Genomic DNA, 23,667 nt, shown 5'->3' with positions numbered 1-23,667 from the left:
ACTCTTACCTCACCTCAGCTTGACTGATTATCTTAAATTCACTTATCTATTCGCACACTCCGGATTGTTCAGCAAGTGCTGCACAATCGTGAATCACATCTAAGAGTATGGGCAGAATCTTCTGTTTGGCGAGTGGGGGATGGGGCCTGCTCGCCGACGCGTTAAATGATGCAGGGTGACGTTGGGCATGCGTGAAAATTTAGATTTTCCGTTCTGCCGAACAGTCAAAGGCCTATTAAGGCTATTAATAAAGTAATTAACATGATTAATTGACCTGCCTGCCCAACCTTAAAGTTTGCGGGCAGGCTGGGAGCCCAGGCGGGCTTTTGAAAAAACATGAAACCTCATCCAAGGGCGGGATGAGGTTTCATGAGGGTATTAAAATTTTTATAAAATGTTTAGAATAAAAGAAATTGACATGTCTCAGCTCATATGACAGTGGCACATGAGTGGACATGTCAGTAATGTTTTTCCCCTTCTTTATTGAAATTTTCAAACCAGAGCTGATCTCCCTGAGGCAGCACTTTGCACCATTCCTGGCTCAGGGAATCCCCCCCCCGCCTGCGCAGGGAGTGCATAGAGGTTCCTGGCCGACTTCTCGCTGGGTGGGCCTTAATTGGCCCACCCACGTAAAATGGCGGCGTGTCCCCAATTGGGGGCGCCAATCAGAAACCCACCCGCTCGGGCCCGCTCCTGCACATCCCCCCGACGGGAGGAAAATGTTCCCCTAGATGTTTTATTTTGGGTTTTGCAAGTGCTGGCTGGTTGAGTGTGGTCTGTACTCTGCCTATTACAAACAGCCAGAGGAGGAACATGTTTGATTCAATCAATTGTGTTTTAGGTAAAACAGGTTAAGAAGCCATTTCACACTACTACTATGCTGTGGTGAAGCAAGTGGTATTTTCCACTAATTGGATACTGCTGTCAGTCCAAAAAGCCATTCTGCCTACCACAGAATTGAGAACGTGGTGTATGAATTTAGGTTCCAGCGCGATGCCAAGTACGTAGGCCATACGTCCCAATGGCTGGCTGAGCCAAACAACATGTTCCTTTGGTTATTAACGAAAGATTTACTGTTAGATGCGATTCCACGATTGAGCAGCATTTGCTGACAATCCTGAGCATGCTAACAGCTACACTAACAACTAATTTAAGATAATCAGCTGAGCTCATAATATGGCTCATTTACACTTGCTAGAACCAACATTCATACGCAGGGGTCTGTCCTCTGCAAGCAAAATGAATATATTCAAACTCCTTACTACCAAACGACTGTATGTATAAATGATTCAGACTTGCACCAAAGTAAAAGTACAGTCAACTGAACCAAAGAACCAGCTGAAGACGTTAAAAGGACATCAAGTAGAAGAACTGAACAATGATAGTATACCACAAACTGCAAGTGTTCCATCATGTTAACAGAACCTTATTGGCATCACCTTTCACTAGGCCACTTAGGATTTCTCTGTTTAACTTTGGTTGTAGTCTTTTTCAAAACTTCACAAAAATGATGACAAAAGAATCAACTTCAGTGACTCAAGAACAAGTTAATAATGTTATATACAGTTTATTGCCAGTGTATGCACATTTGTAAGCACATAATTATAAATACATCAAATAATACAGTGTAAACCAAATAAACATTCACGTGACACTATATCCTTGATGCAGGTGCTAAAAAAGCCAGTAACAGATAGAAGGCTCGCTTAAAATCTTTAAATACATTTCTACAAATTTCTCATTAAACAAAAAAGGGGGACTCCCTAAAAGCAGCAAAACAACAGTCTGATCATGTTTTGCTTTCCCAGTGAGATTCAATTTTACCAGATGCATTCACTTTAGTTTTGGACTTCACATATCCAGCCCCATGAGCATCACCATCACAGAACAACTGGCAACAAAACTATTTCCAGTATCGATTTAGGACATGTCATTAAATGTTAGTCATTATGCAACCAGGTAAAAGTAGTAGACTTTTAAAAAAAAGTGTAAGTTATGTCAGTAGGTTGTAAGAATACCTGTCTGTAAAAGAGGTAGAGAGAACACTAATGCAACGTGCTGACATCTCCATAGTGATCCATCTTATTTGCTTTCCCAAATGGACACTGTCAATATCTTATGACCTTCACATTGTACTGTGCACAAATAGTAGCTATTGATGTTAAGCTTCCTGGAACATTTAAACAAAGCCATCACAGACAAATAGGTCAGTCGCATCATCACCACAATTGTTGTCTACTTATTTAAGGTTACTGCTGAGTCAAAACTTGCCACAAAGGCTTTTCTACCTGATGAACGTATGCATTTTACTAGAAGTTTAGAAACATATACTAAATATAAACAAGTTACATACTGAGTGTGCTTGTGAAGAGCACTCCACTCCGATGCACCCTGCTTGAAGAAGGGGTGATGGCACGTGTCCATTTGGTTATGATACAAGTCTCATGCAACCTGTTCCCATCCACTTAAACCTACTACTAAGAAATAGGACACAGAGATGACTCGCTGCTGCTCAAAAATGTTCAGCTCTTCTAGCTTTCTTCCGTTTAGTTTGCTTTACTTTTATTGAGGGAAGAACAGATTAAATTGGTGAATAGACAAGTGACACTGGCAAAACCAGACAATTCCAGCCGCAGGCCTTGCACAACATTAAGTTACAATCCCTAAAGTTTTGTTATGGCAGCATGCACCCAAAACAAGGCAGTTTGCTACTGCTTCAATCTGGTTCTAGTCTGACTTACTGGAGGCTTATCCTTTACCAATGATTTGTGAAATCTAACCAGAAGTAAATTATGAAATAAAAGGAAATTGTAATACCGCTGGATAGAAGCAAAAAACTTTTCTGAAGCTTAAAGCATTCCTTTTTAATCATAATTAGCATTTTATTTATATAACTGTAACACTGGTAAACATTAATTAGAAGAAACACAGAGGAGTCTGAGTAAGAACTGATTTGAGTTTTATCTGGATTGACTAATACTGTTTCCTCTGATCTGGAATAAATTCTGGTGCAACAGTCACATGCAGGCTGAGGGAAGCCATTTGTTGTATACAGCTGTGATGAATCAAGTTCCAAAGAAGAGTCTAATCTTGAAAAACTGGTTGTTGTCCTGTTCTCAGAAGACCCATTTTAAAATAGCTGCTATCTCTAGCTTTGACCAGTGAGGTCTGACGCTGAGCCACTTGTGCTGGAGCCAGTTTGTGCACGTTTAATGTACAAGTTTAACAATTTCATCTGAAACACAAAACAAATTAAGGAATGTGTTACTTTTTCAATATACTGGATTTAAACAGGGCTGCAAACACTGTACACAACCTAACAGCAAAAATCATGAATTCAGGGAAAAGAACATGAGGCCATAACTGCAAACACAAACAATTTGATGAATAGGTCCTAGTATCACAATCAACAGCAGGAATATGGAGATTGAGGCTTTTAAGTGTGCATAAATATTTCATATTATGCAATTTTTGTTCCAAATGTTGTTAGATAGGGAATAAATATAAGAAAAGAAATTCACAAAAGAAGGATAGAGACTGTTCAGAACAAGAACATTCAAATTATTTCAGCAGGGCACTCCTGTTTCAACAGATATTAAACATTTCATCTAATACACAAATTACAAATACTTCTGATGGCACAGTATTAATAGTTATCTTGTTTGAGTGACACGCAAGGCTATAAATTAACTGGTCAAAGTATTACAATGTTAACATTATACTAATTTCTAACAAAGATTGCATTCTAATCTGCATAACTGGCATCAAATGTGGCCTGTTAATTACCATATCCTGTATGCTCTTGTGAGACATGAGATTATCAAGTGGATTTAAAGTACTATAAGGTCAACAAAAAGGTAAATTATTATGAAGACACAGTAGTCCCTGCTGTATATTACACAAGAATAGTGTTGGTAGACACCAATAGCAACACTATTTAACAAAGACAGACAAAAGATACAGGCTTCAATTTTTATCATAGAGAAAACATACCTCTATTGAACTGTCAACTATCCACTGATAATAAGTGCACTGTGATTCACAGGCTTCATCATACACCTGATGTTATTTAAAGGGTTTTTGGGTCATTTTGAAATTCTAAAATATCAATTTTAACCTACTTTAAAATCAATAGACTAATTTTCTAATTTTTTTGTGGGTAATGTTGGCAAGGCTGGTTGATTCCTAGGATGAAGGGCTTGTCTTACAAGGAAAGATTGCACAGTTAGGCCTATACTCATTGGAGTTTAGAAGAATGAGAGGTGATTGACAGAATAGATGCTGAGAGGATGTTTCCCAGTAAGTGCTGGTAGTGTGCCTGCTGCTGCAAGAAAGCAAGAATAGCCACCAGCCTAGCAGTGAAATTGGATGTTTTAAAATGTCTAGAGGCTGGTGAGAGTTATCTAATTTGAATTCATACAGGATTTATTTTATATTTAGCGATGTATTTTATTTTGCAAGTTATTTCAGCTGGGAATGCACAGTGCTGCACATGTATGGTACAGTGTTTCAACTTGTATATGATTTTTTTCCGGATGGAAGCCTAATTCCAGCTTTAGCATCGATTCCTATGGGAACTCATGATTCAAATGAATGATCTGTCTCTCTCTGAACTTACTGCACTCCGTTCTCTCAGGTCCAACCCCAACATTGTCATCAAACCCGCTGACAAGGGTGGTGCTGTTGTTGTCTGGCGCACTGACCTCTACCTCGCGGAGGCTGAGCGTCAACTCGCAGACTCTTCCTCCTACCTCTCCCTGGACCATGACCCCACCACGGAACATCAAGCCATTGTTTCCAGGACTGTCACTGACCTCATCTCCTCTGGAGATCCTCCTCCCACAGCTTCCAACCTGATAGTTGCCCGACCTCGGACGGCCCGCTTCTACCTCCTACCCAAACTCCACAAACGGAACTGTCCTGGCAGATCAATCGTGTCAGCCTGTTCCTGCCCCACGGAACTCATTTCTCGTTATCTTGACTCCCTTCTCTCTCCCCTTGTCCAGTCCCTTCCCACCTACATCCGTGATTCCTCTGACACCTTACGTCACATCAACAATTTCCAGTTCCCTGGCCCCAACCGCTTCCTCTTCACCATGGATGTCCAATCCCTCTACAACTCCATCCCCCACCAGGATGGTCTGAGGGCCCTTAGCTTCTTCCTTGAACAGAGGCCCCAACAATCCCCATCCACCACTACTCTCCTCCGTCTGGCTGAACTTGTTCTCACACTGAACAATTTCTCCTTTAACTCCTCTCACTTCCTCCAAATAAAAGGTGTGGCTATGGGTACCCGCATGGGCCCCAGCTATGCCTGTCTCTTTATGGGGTATGTGGAACATTCCTTGTTCCAGTCCTACTCCGGCCCCCTCCCACAACTCTTTCTCCAGTACATCGATGATTACTTCGGTGCTGCTTCATGCTCTCGTCGGGACCTGGAAAAATTTATTAATTTTGCTTCCAATCTCCACCCCTCCATCATTTTCACATGGTCCGTCTCTGACACTTCTCTTCCCTTCCTTGACCTCTCTGTCTCAATTTCTGATGATAGACTGTCCACCAATATCCATTACAAGCCTACCGACTCCCACAGCTACCTCGACTACAGCTCCTCACACCCCGCTTCCTGTAAGGACTCCATCCCATTCTCTCAGTTCCTTCGCCTCCGTCGCATCTGTTCTGATGACGCTACCTTCAAAAACAGTTCCTCTGACATGTCCTCCTTCTTCCTTAACCGAGGTTTTCCACCCACGGTCGTTGACAGGGCCCTCAACCGTGTCCGGCCCATCTCCCGCGCATCCACCCTCACGACTTCTCTTCCCTCCCAGAAACATGATAGGGTCCCCCTTGTCCTCACTTATCACCCCACCAGCCTCCACATTCAAAGGATCATCCTCCGCCATTTCCGCCAACTCCAGCATGATGCCACCACCAAACACATCTTCCCTTCACCCCCCCTGGCGGCATTCCATAGGGATCGTTCCCTCCGGGACATCCTGGTCCACTCCTCCATCACCCCCTACTCCTCAACCCCCACCTATGGCACCTCCCCATGCCCACGCAGAAGATGCAACACCTGCCCCTTCACTTCCTCTCTCCTCACCGTCCAAGGGCCCAAACACTCCTTTCAAGTGAAGCTTGCATTTCCCCTAACTTAATCTACTGCATTCGTTGCTCCCAATGCGGTCTCCTCTACATTGGAGAGACCAAACGTAAGCTGGGCGTCCGCTTTGCAGAACACCTGCAGTCTGTCCGCAAGAAAGACCCAAACCTCCCTGTCGCTTGCCATTTTAACACTCCACCCTGCTCTCTTGCCCACATGTCTGTCCTTGGCTTGCTGCATTGTTCCAGTGAAGCCCAACGCAAACTGAAGGAACAGCACCTCATCTTCCGACTAGGCACTTTACAGCATTCCGGGCTGAATATTGAATTCAACAACTTTAGATCTTAAACTCCCCCTCCCCCCATCCCCAGCCCGTTTCCTCCCCCTCCCTTTTGTTTTTTTTCCAATAATTTATATAGATTTTTCTTTTCCCACCTATTTCCATTATTTTTAAATCTACAACTAATGCCTTGTCAATCTTTCCACCCCACCCCCACTAGAGCTGTACCTTGAGTGTCCTGCCATCCATTCTTAATTAGCATTTTTCTTAGATAATATCACCATCTTCAACACCTCTTTGATCCTTCTGTCTGTTACATCTTTTGATTATCTGCTCCTATCACTGCTTGCTTGTCCCTACAACCACCCCACCCTCAACTTCTCTCCCCCCGACCCCCACCTTAAACCGGCTTATATTTCACCCCTCTCCTAACTATACTTCAGTTCTGTTGAAGGGTTGTGCGGACCCGAAACGTCAACTCTTTTCTTCTCCACCGATGCTGCCAGACCTGCTGAGTTTTTCCAGGTAATTCTGTTTTTGTTTTGGATTTCCAGCATCCGCAGTAGTTTTTTGTTTTTATTCAAATGAAGTTGCTTCACTTCAAGTCCAGGAATGCAAACACAACCTAAAATGAGGACTTACTGTACCAGAAACAGGGATTCAGCACTGAGTCCAATGGAACTGCACTAAAAATAGGCTTCCAGTGACAAAAACACTCCTTGCTTCCTGCTTCTGAGCCAATTTTGGATCCAACTTGCTACATTGCCTTGAATCTCATGGGTTTTTGTTTTTGTGACCAGTTTGTCATGTGAGACCTTATCAAATGCCTTGCTAAAATCCATATAGACTACATCAAATGTAGGACTCTCGTAGACCTCTGTATCACCTCAAATATTTCTATCATGTTAATCAGACACAACCTTCCCTTACCAACTCTGTGCTGTCATTGATTAATTGGCCCAGAAACTTCCGATCTTCAGGGAGTCCTATCCTGGAGGTGCCCCAGAACATGCACTGGGGAACTCCCCCAAAGTCTACACACAAGGGCTGCATACGAATTGTCTGGGAATTTTAAACCTCCGATGGCAGTTTACCTGTACTGGGAACCATCTGATACTCTGATTTAAATTGGAGACTTTGGATGATTCCGCCTCTCTTAGTGGAATAGTTACCCAGGAAAAATTTGAAGAATTAAAGCCGCTTCTAACTCATGGGTAACTATAGTACTGACACCCCCCTCGATCCCCACTGTACCCTCTGACTACCGTCCTGACCACCCCCCACCCCCACCACCCCTGACTAACCCCCCCAACCACCCAACAACCCCCACTAGCCTCCCACCCCAACTACCCACCCACACCCCGATGACCCTCCCGACAACCCATCCTCCCACCCTTCTGGACTAGCCCCCAAGCCCAACTACCCTCCCAACTTACGATTACCCTCCCAGCCCCAACTACCCTCCCAGCCCCCCATGACTGCAGCTACAAACCCCCGACTACCCTCTTGACCGCCCCAACAACCACACTAGCTCCAACGCCATACCATCCCTGCCCCCAACACCATACTATCCCTGCGAGCCCCCCTCATCATCCCCCTGCCCACCCCCATACTCCTCACACACCCCGACTACCCCCCTGACTGACCACCCAACCTCCCTCCAACCCACCCCAACCATCCTACGCACTTAACTTATACACTTACCATCTCCCTGGCTTCTCAAAGTGCATTTAAAAAAAGGGACCTTTAAACTTGCCTGGTTTACAGCAGCTATTGCCGTACAAAGCGGGCGTGGCTTCACTTCCCCAATGCTGCTGCCCTGCACTGGAAATGCCTTGGGAACCAGCTACGCTGCACATTTCTCACCAGGCCTGGGATGGAAGAGCGGGCGAGAAATATGCAGCTCCCGACCTGGGTAAGTAAAAAGGAACAGAGTGGCAATCTGACCATGATTGCCACTCCCGGGAAGTTATGGCCTATTCTTCTTTAATGAAGATTTTTCCTGTCCCTCAGAATTTCTTCCAAAAAATTTCCTGCTACTGAGGTTAGGTTGAATGGCCCGTAATGACTTGGTCTGCTGCTTTCCTCATTTTTAAATAATGATACAGCATTGACTGTCCTCCAGTCCTCTGGCACCATGCCTGTAGCCAGAGAGGACTGGAGAATAATAAGCAGAACCTCTGCTATTTCTTCTCTTTCTTTCCTTAGCAGCCCAGGATACATTTCATCTGGGCCTGGGGATTTATCCACTTTCAAGGATATTAAACCCCTTAATACTCCCTCTCTCACTATGTCAATTTCATCTAAAATTTCACACGCCTCCTCTGATTGCAATGTCTTTACTGTCCCTCTCTTGTGTGAAACAGACACAAATTTTCTGCTAAGAACCAAACCTACTCTCTGCCTCCACACACGGGTTACCCTTATGATCCTTAATAGGCCCTTCTCGTCCTTGAGTTATCCTCTTTCTCTTTATGTATTTATGAAGAAATCTTGTTTTACTTGATCTTACTTGCCATATTTTTTCAACACTGAAGCTTCGAAAGTTAGAATTAACTGACGCTACAGTGAAAAAATTGAAGACCTTTGCTACTGGGAGAGCAAATTCAAGACACTGTTTTTGGGAAGAAGAAAAAGGGCCTTATGTGAGACAGTCACATAACTCTTGGAGATATTCAGAATGTGTAGAATGCTTGTGAGGATTCTGCTCAAGTAATTTTACCCAGTTGATGACAGCTCTGTCACAATTAGAAATAGGCTCTTAAACACAGCAAGCATGTAAGAAAAGTTCCATTCACCTACTCTGCCTGACCGTATCCCTTCTCGATTCAAAAATGAGTCTAATTATTTCTTGATCTTATCAATATCAGCTGCTTCAACAGCTGCCCCATAAAATTTGCTTCACAATTCTAAGATTGTTGTGGTTAAACAAATTTGAATTTTGAGACCTCTCCTTTAAAACATAATTATTAGTCTGAAAGGCTACCACATAATTTTAAAGAAAATTATATAAACTATAGTGAGCTTCTTGGCTGGATTTGCTGATGCATGTGCAGCTATATCATTGAGTACAAAAAATTGAAAACTATAGTAACAACAAGTCAAACCCATAAATACTAGACACAAAGTACATTTAAAAAAATACATTTAATTTACCTTACTGCCAGTGAGTTGACCAAGATGGGGTTTAAGATCTTCACCAATAACAGAATAGATGGCTACAAGGCAAAATACACTTGCTTTGCGAACACTGCTCTCTGTATTGTCATAACCCTGAAAAAAATTATGGTTGAGTTAAGCAGATTGTTGTATTCTACTGCAACTGTGAAACGTTACATTAACCTTCTTGGATGATTTGTAATCTCTAGGGAAATATCAGCATTATATCTTTTGTATGTCTGCAGATAATCAGGGTATATGTGTTTTAGAAATAAAAATGGCCTACCAAAGGTCGAAATGCAGATGTTTCTAAACTGAGAGCTTTCCCAACACCATTATCTGTTCATAAGTATCATGCGATGAAGTCAGCAGAGAGGCAAAAGGGCAATGTTGGCTCTGAACAAGCATCAGTTGTGTACATTTAAAAAATGGTGACAATCACACCCAGGACTGGCTGAAACACATCCACGAAATACAGTGAAGGGCGATTCTTGTTGCTGTTTTCAAAGAACAGGAGGAGGCCATTCGGTTTCTCGAGCCTGTTCTGTCATTCAATTATATCATGGCTAATCTCTACCTCAACTTAATTTACTCGCCTTTGTTTCATATCCCTTGATGCCTTCATCCAACAAAAACTCACCCAATATAAAACTATCAATCTCACTCTCGGAATTTTCAGTTGACCCAGTATCTACTGCCTTTTGGGGGAGAAAGTGTCAAATTTCCACTACCCTTTGAGAAAAAAAAACACCTTTTCACTCCTTCATAATCTCTAATGTTAACATTATGCCTTTTGGTTCTGGATTACCCCATCAAAAGGTATAGTTTTTCAGTATCTCCTCTAGCAAATCCCTTTATCATTTTAAATTCCTCGATTAGGTCAAGCCCTCAACTTCCTACATGCAAGGGAATACAAAACAAGCTTATGCAACTTGCCAGGATAATTTAACCTTTTTTAGGTGATCCGATACCACACATTTTAACCCCTATCAAAGTCGAAAGTTTCTCTAGTCTTTATTAGAAAGACCGGGGCTTACATGGTACATGAAGCTAGCAAAGGGGCCAGCTAAAAAAATGTCAGAACCCCTGTTAAAAGGGATAGTACAGCCTAGTTGTCTGGAAGCCCAGGAAAGGTATTATGGTTTGTAGATTAGCCAGAAAACTGAAGTTTGGTTCTAATTCATACTGAAATGAATTTTCCTTTGGAGCACGTTAATTGTGACTGATGAATCTACAATGATTTGTAGATTCATGCCCATCAGTCCCAAAATGGATTCAACTGTTGGTAACAGTCAAAGTTCCTCAGCTTACAAATGAAATTTGTTAACAATATTGGCTGAACCAAAAATGCAACTGTTTTCAGTGGAGTTATGATGGGCACTGTTTCAAAGCAGATGTGGTCTGACAACGAGGGAAAAGATGCAGCAAATTCCATATGGCTTCCTGTAAATTATACCTCTGTTAAGTAGCAACTGTAAGTACTGCTACTGCATCACAGCACATATATGGGTGTGTGTTTCAGTTCAGAGGAGACTTGATCAAGCTTCTGGAGACTGTTTTCTATTTAAACAGGCGACACAGAAAGAGACATGACCAGCCCATATGACCCTGCTGGCTCTGAAAGAGTTACCCAATTAGTCCCATTAACCTTCTCTTTCCACAGAGCCCAGAAAATCTTTCCTTTTCAGTATGTATCCAATTCCCTTTTAAAGTTACTATTAAATCAATTCCACCACCCTTTCCAGATTATCCTAACTTGCTTCATTTATAAAGCTCAGGACCCCATACATATTCTTTAAACAGCCTTCTTAACTTGTTCTGAACCCCAGGTCTCTCGAAAATTAAAACAAAATACTGCGGATGCTGGAGATCTGAAATAAAAACAAGAATCTAGCAGGTTTCAAAGAAGAGTCATATTGGACTCTAAACGGTAACTCTGATTCTCTCTCTCTCCACACAGTTGCTTTTAGGCCTGCTGAGTTTTTTCAATGCTTTCTGGTTTTTGCCCCAGGTCTCTTTGTTCCTGCAGCCGCTTTAAAATTCAATCATGTTGCTTCTTCAGCCTCTCATTCTTCTGACCAAAATATATGACTTCTCACTTCCCTACATTAAATTTCATTTGGCATAAGTCCATTTTAGCAGTTTGTCTGTTGTCCTGAGGTCAGATCACTGTTTACCATATTTCAGTGTTTTATGTTAACTGAGAACTTTGAAATTACACCTGTTATACTTAAGTCCAGGTCATAGTTATATGTTAAAAGAACAATAAGACCATGAGACATAGGAGCAGAAATTAGGCCATTCGGCCCATCGAGCTTGCTCCGCCATTCAATCACGGCTGATAAGTTTCTCAACCCCATTCTCCCGCCTTCTCCCTGTAACCTTTGATCCCCTTACCAATCAAGAACCTATCTATCTCGGTCTTAAATACACTCAATGATCTGGCCTCCACAGCCTTCTGTGGCAATGAATTCCATAGATTCACCACTCTCTGGCTAAAGAAGTTTCTCCTCATCTCTGTTCTAAAAGGTCTTCCCTTTACTCTGAGGCTGTGCCCTCAGGTCCTAGTCTCTCCTACTAATGGAAACATCTTTCCCACGTCCACTCTATCCAGGCCTTTCATTATTCTGTAAGTTTCAATCAGATCCCCCCTCATCCTTCTAAACTCCATCGACTATAGACCCAGAGTCCTCAAACGTTCCTCATATGTTAAGTCTTTCATTCCTGGGATCGTTCTCGTGAACCTCCTCTGGACCATCGCCAGGGCCAGAACATCCTTCCTGAGATACGGGGCCCAAAATTGCTCAAAATATTCTAAATGTGGTCTGACCAGAGCCTTATAAAGCCTCAGCAGCACATCCCTGCTTTTATATTCTAGTCCTCTTGAAATAAATGCCAACATTGCATTTGCCTTCCTAACTACCGACTCAACCTGCAAGTTAACCTTAAGAGAATCCTGGACTAGGACTCCCAAGTCCCTTTGCACTCCAGATTTCTGAATTCTCTCCCCATTTAGAAAATAGTCTATGCCTCTATTCTTCCTACCAAAGTGCATGACCTCACACTTCCCCACGTTGTATTCCAACTGCCACGTCTTTGCCCATTCTCCTAACCTATTCAAATCCTTCTGCAGCCTCCCTGCCTCCTCAATACTACCTGTCCCTCCACCTATCTTTGTATCATCTGCAAACTTAGCCAGGATGCCCTCAGTTCCTTCATCTAGATCATGAATGTATAAAGTGAAAAGTTGTGGTCTCAACACTGACCCTTGCGGAACTCCACTAGTCACCGGCCGCCATCCTGAGAAGGACCCCCTTATCCCCACTCTCTGCCTCCTGCCAGACAGCCAATCTTCTATCCGTGCTAATACCTTGCCTCTAACACCATGGGCTCTTATCTTACTGAGCAGCCTCCTGTGCGGCACCTTGTCAAAGGCCTTCTGGAAGTCCAAGTAGATAACATCCATTGGCTCTCCTTTGTCTAACCTACTCGTTACCTCCTCAAAGAATTCTAACAGATTTGTCAGGCATGACCTCCTCTTGATGAAACCATGCTGACTTTGCCCTATTTTATCATGCACTTCAAAGTATTCTGAAATCTCATCCTTAATAGTGGACTCTAAAATCTTACCAATGATCGCGGTCCTAATACCGACTCTGGCAGGGTGGGGGGCAACACCACTGTATACTTCCCTCCACTGAAAAACAACAGTTCACCACTGCTACTAAAGGGAAAATACTCCGATGCTGGACATTTGAAATATAAACAGAAAACTCTGGAAATACTCAGCAGGTCAGGCAGCATCTGTGGCGTGAGAAACAGAATTAATAGGCAGGATTTTCCCATGAGGCCTCAGGACCCGAACTTTGGCACCAAATGGGGGTAAAGAGCCTGCACTTGCCAGGAGCCAGACCTGGAGAGCTACTTTCCCAGGGGTGAACTCCTAGCTAGTTGCTTCTGTTCTCATTGGGAGAGGCGGGCACTACTGAGGCAGATAGGCGACCTCAAGGCTGCCTCAAAATGGAGATAACTTTGAAGATATAAAATTTAAACAATAAATTCAGGGAGTCAAGCAGGCAGGCCCCTCAGAGTGGAAGGAAGCCCCTCTGGTGGCAGCATTTGGACCGCAAGTTTTGCTTCTGGCGGCCCCCTCCAGGCTGCTGCCATGAAGCTGTCTCCATGGAGCATTTTTCCGGTGGGCCCCTCTACATTGCTCCTAATTAGGGCCTTAATTATTTAAATTGGCTGCCCACCTCCATTCAGTAAGTAGTCTATCTATATTCTGGTCTGCCTTTGGGAAACCTTCCCGATGGCAAGAATGCATGGCGAGCAGTCCTGACACAGCTCCCTGCTATTTTCCCCGCGGCCAACTGGCTGAAATGTGGGTCAGAAACCAGCACTATGCAGGAAGCAGTCACTCATTGTGACTTTCCATTGGGTGGTTAATTAATGGCCAAAGGATGGACATACTGTTCAATTTAGGATGGTGGAGAGCTCTTAAAGCTAGAAGGGCCAGAAGCCTTCCGGTTTGAAAGGAGCAACACGCTGTAATGTAAGGAAGAGAGAGAGCGCCCCAACATGGAGGTGGCCTCCATCCAACTTTTTTAAAGTTTAAATTGAAATTGGTCGGGGAGGGTGTGTGCGTGTGCATGTGCGAATATATAGTATGTATGTATGTCTGCGCACATTAAGGGCTGGGGGAGGGGTGGGAGACAGAGAACCTCTCTACAGGGTGGCCTGTGGCTGCTGCAGCACAGGGAAGGCCTCTATGCCTGCCTGGAGTGTTGGTCCCAGGTCTGCCACTGGGAGGGAGCCTCCAGGCATCTAAACTGGCCCAGGCTGTCTGTGAATCCCTGTCAGCCGCCTTCTGGTGTTAAGTGGCTCCTAACCAGCCGTGTTGGCTACCTGCTGGGTGCAGGTGGGCAGCCATGCCTCTCCCCGTCACCCACTACCTTTTTGCCTCCATGAAAATGGCCCGGGATGGAGCTGGGGGACTAGCATGCCAGCTGGCGGGGCTATTTTTACCTCCCACCTCCGAACCATGTCTCAGCAGGGATTAAAAATCAAGTCCACGTAATGAGCAAGTGTTGCCTGGCCTGCTGACAATTTCCAGTATTTTCAGTTTATATTCATCTCTTGCTTTGATTCTTGTAGTCATAGAAAAGGAAACACTTGGAGGGAAGGGAAATCATATGTTTAGAGGAAGCTTTTCAAATCAAAATAGTAACTTGCTTTGAGCAGTTAAACACCCACCTATGGTAAGATTGTTGTCAATGCTGATTTGGTCAATAGCTATTTGTATTGGATGTGATCTGTGAACTGATTGCCTGGTAACGGCAAACATACTCAATCTTTGACCACACAAAAAACAGACCACTTGGCATGTTCTAGAATGTTACTGGAGTTACACTTTGTTTCTGGTTTGTCTGGTCTGTCTGATCACTATCTCAATCAGTGAAATGATCCTCAAATTGTTAGTCTGAGTAATTACCAGTTTTCTTAAAAACATTATTAAAATACTCTTTACATGCAGCATTTTCATATTATGAGCATTATAATAGTATTATAATTTAGATTGGGAGGCCATGATTACTCAGTTATTTGAAAAGGAGTTCCTCAACCAAAACTGTTTGAGAACCATTACCCTATAGCATTGCACAAGTAGTCAAAACCAAGTGCTGTCTTCAATTCAGGCTGGTTTAGAGGGTGGGAGTATATTGAGACCAAGGTGCAGGAAGTGGAAAAAGGTGTTGGAGAGGGGGAAAAGGGAGAGGAGAAGGGAACAGGGGAAAGATGGCAGGTGGGTAAGAGGAAAGGAGAGGAAGAGGGGAAAAGAAGAGGGGAGGATGATAGAAGAGGATGAAGAGGGAGTTAGCAAAGTGTTTCAGAAAATTAAATCAGCAATCAATTTTAATATATAATGGAGACAATACTGATGGATTAAATTGCACCATATATGCAACAGTTTTCTCAAATTATCCAAATCCCAGTTTACATTCACTCAGTTAAATAGTCATCTAAATGTTCTGATTACATCACTAACAATCTGAAGTCAGTTTTTTTATCCACTACTCAGCTTAACAACTATGACTGATTGACTTTATGCTGATTTAAGTTAAACTGTATAAACTATTTATATTTGCAGCTCAATGGTAGCTACATACCATTAACAGACCAGGAATAATTTCAGGCAACAACTGGTTCAGAGTCTCTTTATGGACTCTTTCTATGATCTTGGTTTGCATTTTGATGGCTGCTAGGTTGATGGGGCATTCTGCAGTCTGGATAATAGGACAAAGCACTTTAATACACTGCTCAGGGTTGATGGACGTAGCCAGGGCTGTAGCAGCTTCTTCGGCAGCTCTTACCACCTAATGAACAATACATAGATGTTAGAATTCCATGATTCTTTTCAGCAAGCACGATATTGCTTTTACCTGCACAGAAAAGGGGGAGGAAATCAGTAATCATTGTGTACAAAGTCTTAAGAATGTTGAGTGTTATTAAAGTATCAGTGACCCTGATTCACAGTAGCACCCACCTGTTCATTTACTATTACTGTTAATGGACAGGATGCTGCCTCCTTGCTTGTACAGATTTTTCCTGTGCCAGGCACTGTTCTCTTGATGAATGAGCAGTTTGCATTATTCCACTGTTAAACTGACAGCCTCTTGCTGTGATAACTGTTTATTTTGCCTCTAGATTCTCCTTTCTCCACTCTGCCTCCATTTGATTCCTCTTTAGATAATTTAACTGAGATTACAGTAATTATGTTAAAGTCTCATACTACCATTCCATTGCTTAGTTTAAGTGGACAGATTCACTGCTCCTTAAAAGAATTATCTTATTTTGTATTTAGATGTGTCCCAATTACACAAAGACCAGAGTAGCATGCCCAGCTGGGTTGATGGACTCCGATAAACTACTCTACAATAGTAAGAAGATTCATAGAGGCCAAATCTTAGTTAGTGTATAATTTTATATTAAATAAGTGAAGAAACATCATATCACATTTCATAATATATTGTTTCTTCAAACTATGTTCCTTGTATCAATATACTGTTGCGACGACCTTTGACCCAGAAGCAGTACATGAAGGAAAATCTGTAATTTATTTAAAATGTCTGTGATATCTGTAATTAGTTCTAAGAATGTTTGAAAAGGACTTTTAAGAGCTTGCATCAATTGTAAAGGGATCATCTGTAATTTTCTTGCATAAGAGGATATTGGTCCATGTGACCTGGTGGCCCTTGACCTGGAAGCAGTACCAACAGGAAGGAAGTTGACATAGGAAAGCCACGTGGCTGGCTGACACATAGGAAGAACAAAGGTGGCCCATTTACTGTGTGTGTAATACAGTTAAAAAGGGCAGAAAACTGAAGACAGGGTTAGAGCAGAGATTGTGAATTGGACAATTCGATGACTATGCTTCAGTTTTGCCAAAGCCAATCAGACCACTTAACCAGGTTTTATTAAGAGAGTCAGATCAAGACTGTCGTGAACTTAGCCAAGGAGGATCTGCAGGAGTGTGTCCTTTATGTGAAGACTGTCTGTGGGGGATTCAGATGGAGTGGAACATTGGATTTAGGAACAGGAATAGGCCATTCAGCCCTTTGAGCCTGTTTGGATTTTGGAATGCAACAGTACTACATGTCCCATCTGGCTTGCCATAATCATGAGACCTCTATCATGAGGCAATCTCTCTGAAAGCTGCCATTTTAGATCAGTTCAATAAAGACTCACACTGAGAAAGACACTAAGAAGTACTGCTGTCTTTGAACATGGTATCAGGAGTGGATTTAAAATAGAGTTTTAAAACCCTGGAACTGCTGCAGAGAAGCCAAAGCCCAGAAATGCATACATAAAGGTTCAAATCTGCTAAAAGGGGCTGAAAAAGGTAAAGCAAACATATAAATGGAAGGCTGCAAGTAAAATACTTGGTGAGTTAACATGGCTGTAAGCTTTCCCCTCCCAGCTCCTTTCGAAAGGAAAGGTAGTATGTGGCAGAACTGGCAGCTTTTCCACTTACAATGGCAAAATTATGAGATTACAACAGATTTAATTAACAAGCCAGAGCTGATAAGTACAGCCACACTTTTAACACTGCTGGGAAGTGACTGCTACAAATTGTATTTCACTCTCAATCTATCTGACAAAGGAAACAGACAACAGAGATTTTGAATACCTGAACCTACATTTTGAACTCCGAGTGAACGTTTCTTATGAATGCTATGTATTCAACACGAAAACTCAAGGTGCAAACGAGCCCACTGAACAGTATGTGACTGCAGTAACACAGCTTGCAGAATCAAGTGAATTTGCGCAGCTAAAAGATGATCCGATAAAAGGTAGAATTCTCTTAGGCTTACGAGACTCCTTAATGAGAGCAAATTTACTGCAAGAGGAGAAACTTATGCTCAAAAAAGCAATAGGTGTGTCTAGAAACGAGGAAGTTGTAAAATGTCAGCTAGAGCACATGTATGTCAGAACATACCAGGAGATACATTGTGCTGAAACACATTCTAGGTCAAAAGAGCAGAACAATTGCAGACAAAGGACAGGATGCAAATACTGCGGACAACATCATACAAAAGAAAAGAAGGATTGCCCAGCATGGGGAAAGCAGTGTTTTCACTGGAAGAAGCTGAATCATTTCACACACAAGTATTTGGCTACAAAGAAGCAAAACAAGCCTATACAGATAGCCACTGGACAGATATCAGCAGAAGAATCTGGTGAAGCACTATACATGATGCAACAGGTTGGTTGCATCAAGTCGATAGGTGATTAATGGTTTGTGATTGTTACAATGATGACCACAGGAGGGTATCAAGCAAATAAGAAGTGTCAGAGATACACTGGTGCGTTATGCAACATCATGACCTTCACAGACCTGTGAGAAGTGGCTCAACATGGAGATCCGAAAATGAAGTCCTCGAAAGTAAGGTTGAGGCTATATGATGGCACGATACTCATACCGAGGGGGCAAATTATTCCGAAATCCCAATGCAATAACAAGAAGGAAGATCTAGAATTACAGATCCTAGATGGAATGTAACAGCCACTCATCTCAGCTGAAGTAAGTCTAAAGCTTGGACTGGTAACCCTGAACGTGCCAACAGAGATTTACAATGTGTCGCAGCACACAAAACCATTGGCTGCCGAACAGATCCTGGAGCGGTACAAAGATGTGTTTACAAAATACAGGGTTGGGATGTCTACCCAGAGAATATAATCCAGAAGTAGATGAGAGTGTAAGACCAATTCAGCATCTACCAAGAAGAGTTCCAGGTGCCTAAAAGACAAGATAGAACATCTAGGAAAGAAGGGAATTATTAAGAAAGTGACAACTCGTACAGACTGGATTAGCAGCATAGTGGCAGTGAAACAACCTGGAAAGCTGACATTATGCTTAGACCCAAAGAATTAAATAAAGCCTGAAGAGATCTCGCTACCCCATGCCAACCATTGAAGGAATTTTGCCACAACTTGCCAAGGCAAAGATCTTTACTATCCTAGATGCAAAGGATGGTTACTGGCAGGTGAAGGTGGATGAAAGCAGTAGCTTTCTAATGACATTCTGGATTCCATTCAGGAGATACAGATGGCATGAACGCAAACAGAATGATGCCACGCTCAGATTGAGAAAGAGTGCCTGGCTATTGTTTTTGCTTGTGAGCATTTTCATCAATACCTGCTTGGGAGAGACAAAGTAACAGTGGAGTCCGACCACAAGCCACTTCAAAGCATTTTTCTCAAACTGCTACTATCTGCTCCAAAGCATCTGCAAAGAATGTTACTTCGTTTACAGAGATATTATCTGGATGTGACATACACGCAAGGGAAACAGATGTACATCGCAGGCATGCTGTCGAGAGCAGTGCTCCCCATGAAGAAAGTTGAGGATGCTACAACAGAATGTGAAATCTTCCAGGTTCAACATGAAGCAGCAGCTCAACATGATCTGGAAGTCATCAATCCAACAGAGACAGTGTATCTGACAGACAAGTGCCTTATTCAAATCAAGAGAACTACCCAACAAGATGCAACTCTCCAAGTGCTACCTGTAGTAGTGATGAATGGATAGCCTGAGAGCATCAAGGACATACCTGTGGTCACAACAGCACATTGGGCATACTGAGATGAATTGACAGTCCAAGATGACATCTTGTACAAAGGAAATAAAATCATCCCTAAGGAGATGAGAGGAAAGATGCTGAAGCACATCCATGTAAGCCATCAAGGAATTGATCTGAGTCTGAGAAAGGGAAGGGAAATGCTTTACTGGCCGAAAATGAACAATGAAATTAAAAACTATATAGGCCAGTGCAGCGCTTGTAATGAGAATCAAGCTAAACCAAGCTAGAGAGCAGTTGATGACTCATGACATCCCAGATAGACCATGGATGAAGCTGGGAGTAGACTTCTTCACTATAGCAGGAACTGACCATTTTGTCACTGTAGACGACTATTCTGACAACTGGGAGTTAGACCAGCTGACTTCAACGATGACAGGAAAAGTAGTAGAATGCCTGAAAGCACACTTCAGTTGTTATGGCATTTCAGACACTGTGATAAGTGACAAAGGCCCTCAGTTCATGATTGAAGGGCTCTTCTGCTTCACAAAGGATTGGGAAATTCAACACCATAATAATCTCTGCACTATCCCCAGTCGAATAGAAAGGCTGAGGCAGCAGTAAAAATCGCCCAAGGAATCATCAAGAAAATGAACAAATCTAGCACAGATATATACAAGGCAATCCGTGTGTGGAGAGACACAGCAACTGAAGGCATGGAATATAGTTTAGTCCAAAGACTAATGTCACGTTGCATCCAAACTACTTTTCCAATAGCAAAAAAGCTACTGAAATCAGAAGTAGTAAAAGGTGTGAGTGAAAAATATCAAGGTGAAATGGCAGAAAGCCAAATTTCATTTTGGCAAGACTGCCAAACTGCTGCCAGGGCTGCGCATTGGAAAGCTAGTCAGGGGGTACAAACCGTCAACACTCGCAGCTGGAGTCAGCCCACGTGGCAACTTGGGACATGTGTACAGAAGTTGTCACCTCGATTGTACATGGTGGAAGTGAATGACGTACCAGCGCAACCGGCGGCATAAATGTACAACTAGTGAAGCTGTTCCTTCACAGGGATGGTCAGGAAGATGGGATCTTACCAGCTGCACAGAGTACAGAACGACCACCACTTTCAGAGGTCCACATGTCCCCAACAATGGAAAAGGAACAACAACAGGTACCACGACAACAATTGCCACAGAAAGGACACTCACTGGACAAGGAACATCACCCAGATGAACAGCCAATGACAACGCGAACATGAAACATTAAAAGACCTGCACGATTTAAAGGCTATGCATGCAATGCAAGCGTAGAGACTGGCGAATAGAACAAACAGTTGTTAATGCGTGAGAACAGTGGGTAACTCTCAGTTACACAGGATTGTGCATGCAATTGTCTTTTCTGTTCGTTAGGAAAAGGGGGATGTTTGGATCTTTCATTTGTTATGAAAAGGGGGGGGGGTGCTTGGCTTTGAAATGCAATAGTGCTACATGTCCTATTTGGCTTGCCCTAGTCATGTGACCTCTGCCATGCGGCACTCTCTCTCTGTAAGCTGCTATTTTAATAAGTTCAATAAAGACTCATGCTGAGAAAGACACTCAAGAAGCACTGCTGTCTTTGAACATTAAACAGAGCCTGCTCCACCATTCAATAAGATTACGGCTGATCTGGTTGTGGTCGCAACTCCACTTCGCTGTCTTCTCCCCATAACCTTCGACTCCCTTGTCTATCAAAACTCCAACTCTGCTTTGAATTAATTGAGTGAGCCAGCCTCCACTGCTTTTTGGAGAAGAGAATTCCACATACTAACGACCCTTTTTGAGATGAAAATTTTTTCCTCCTCTCCTTCTTAGATTGTAGACCTCTTATTCTTAAACGGTGTCTCCTGGTTCTAGTCTCTCCCATAAGTGGTAATATCGTCCCGGTATCTGCCTTATTAAATCCCCTCAGGATCTCATATGCTTCAGTAAGATCATCTCTCGTTTTTCTAAATGCCAATGGGAAAGGTCGAACCTGTTCAACCTTTCCCATTGGCAGGGGCTACCAATGCAGATGGACTAGAGGATTGTATATTTTTGCCTCATAATTTAAACCCTTGGAGTCCTTGGGTGGAATCTTGTATCTTCCCCTGTGGCGAGTTTGGTGGTATCGGGGCATTTAACCAGGAGGGAGGGATATGGGTGGAGACCCCACCTCCTTCCCACCTCCACCCTCATTAAGTCTGTGGTGGGAAGGCTCGTAGACAGCCTATTCGCCCCACTGTCAATTAGTGCCCTCATCCCCCCCAGTTGCTGGTATTCGCCATGTGAGGAACATGACCAGCAAACCCCAATGTTGCTTGCGGGCTCCCACAGGGGCCTCATTCGAGGCACTCAGTGCCTGATCGAGAGACCAGGCATCGGAAAAGGGGGAGGCCTTCAGAAAGCAACATCTCTGCCCTTGCTGCTGCCAGCTCTTCACCATGGCCCTATCCATGACCCCCGCTCCTGCCATCACTCATCTCTAGCCTGGGATCCATGACGGTGTCGGTAAGAGTGACCACTGCATAGTTGTTGTGGAGACTTCACTTTGAGGATACCCTCCATTGTATTGTACGGCACAATGCTAAATGGCATAGATTTCAAACAGATCTAGCTGCTCAAGACTGGGCATCCATGAGGCGCTGTGGGCCATCAGCAGGATTCTACTCAAACACAATCTGTAACTTCATGGCCCGGCATATCCTCCACTCTACCATTACCATCAAGCCAGGGGATCAACCCTAGTTCAACGAAGAGTGCAGAAGGGCATGCCAGGAGCATCACCAGGCATACCTAAAAATGAGGTGTCAACCTGGTGAACACAAGATTAATTGCATGCCAAACAGCATAAGCAGCAAGTGATAGACAGAGCTAAGCAATCCCACAACCAAATGATCAGATCCAAGCTCTGCAGGCCAGCCATATCCAGTCGTGAATGGTGGTGGACAATTAAACAACTCACTGGAGTAGGAGGGTCCACAAATATCCCCATCCTCAGTGATGGGGGAGCCCAGCACATCAGTGCAAAAGATACGGCTGAAGCATTTGCTACAATCTTCAGCCAGAAGTGCCGAGTGGATGATCCGTCTCAGCCTCCTTCGGAGGTCCCAGCATCACAGGTGCCAGTTTTCAGCTAATTCAATTCACTCCAGGTGATATCAAGAAATGGATGAAAGCACTGGATACTGCAAAGGCAATGGGCCTTGATGATATTCCGGCAATTGTACTGAAGACTTCTGCTCCAGAACTTGCCGTACACCTAGCCAAGCTGTTCCAGCACAGCTACAACACTGGCATCTAGCCGGCTATGTGGAAAATTGCCCAGGTATGTCCTGTACACAAAAAGCAGGACAAATCCAACCTGGCAAATTACCGCCCCATCAGTCTACTCTTGATCATCAGGAAAGTAATGGAAGGGGTCATCAACACTGCTATCAAGTGACACTTGCTTAGCAATAACCTACTCACTGACGCCCAGTTTGGGTTCCGCCAAGGCCACTCAGCTCCTAATCTCATTACAGCCTTGGTTCAAACATGGACAAAAGAGCTGAACTCCTGAGATGAGGTGAGAGTGGCTACCCCTGACATCAAGGCCACATTTGACCGAGTGTGGCACCAAGGAGCTCCAGCAAAACTGGAGTCAATGGGAATCAGGGGGAAAACTCTCCATTGGTTGGAGTCATACCTAACACAAAGGAAGATGGTTGTCGGAGGTCAGTCATCTCAGTTCCAAATCACTGCAGGAGTTCCTCAGGGTAGTGTCCTAGGTCGAACCATCTTCAGCTGCTTCAATGATCTTCCTTCCATCATAAGGTCAGAAGTGGGGATTTCACTGATGATTGCACAATGTTCAGCACCATTTGCAACTCCTCAGATACTGAAGCAGTCCATGTCCAAATGCAGCAAGGCCTGGACAATATCCACGCTTGAGCTGACAAGTGGCAAGTTACATTTATGTCAGGCAATGACCATCTCCAACAAGAGAGAACCTAACCATCACCCCACTTGACGTTCAATGGCATTACCATC

General features: G+C 43.4%; 1 protein-coding gene across 14 annotated transcripts in view; it reads right to left on the bottom strand.

Moving 5' to 3' along the window:
• Positions 1-1,551: 1,551 nt before the first annotated feature.
• Positions 1,552-23,667, bottom strand: part of clasp2 (cytoplasmic linker associated protein 2) — a 570,512-nt gene continuing 548,396 nt past the window's right edge. For all 14 annotated transcript variants that reach the window (XM_078540120.1, XM_078540106.1, XM_078540107.1 and 11 more), the window contains 3 exons: positions 15,707-15,913; positions 9,540-9,656; positions 1,552-3,235 (listed from right to left, as the gene is read on the bottom strand). In XM_078540120.1, coding sequence (XP_078396246.1) covers positions 3,149-3,235; positions 9,540-9,656; positions 15,707-15,913 — 411 coding nt within the window. In that variant the 3' untranslated portion in view covers positions 1,552-3,148. The remainder of the gene's footprint in view (positions 3,236-9,539; positions 9,657-15,706; positions 15,914-23,667) is intronic.

Source organism: Cetorhinus maximus, chromosome 4 (genome assembly GCF_964194155.1).
Source record: "Cetorhinus maximus chromosome 4, sCetMax3.hap1.1, whole genome shotgun sequence".
NCBI lineage: Eukaryota > Metazoa > Chordata > Chondrichthyes > Lamniformes > Cetorhinidae > Cetorhinus > Cetorhinus maximus.
Note: the sequence above shows the minus strand (reverse complement) of the source record. Positions and strands in the feature narration are given on the sequence as shown.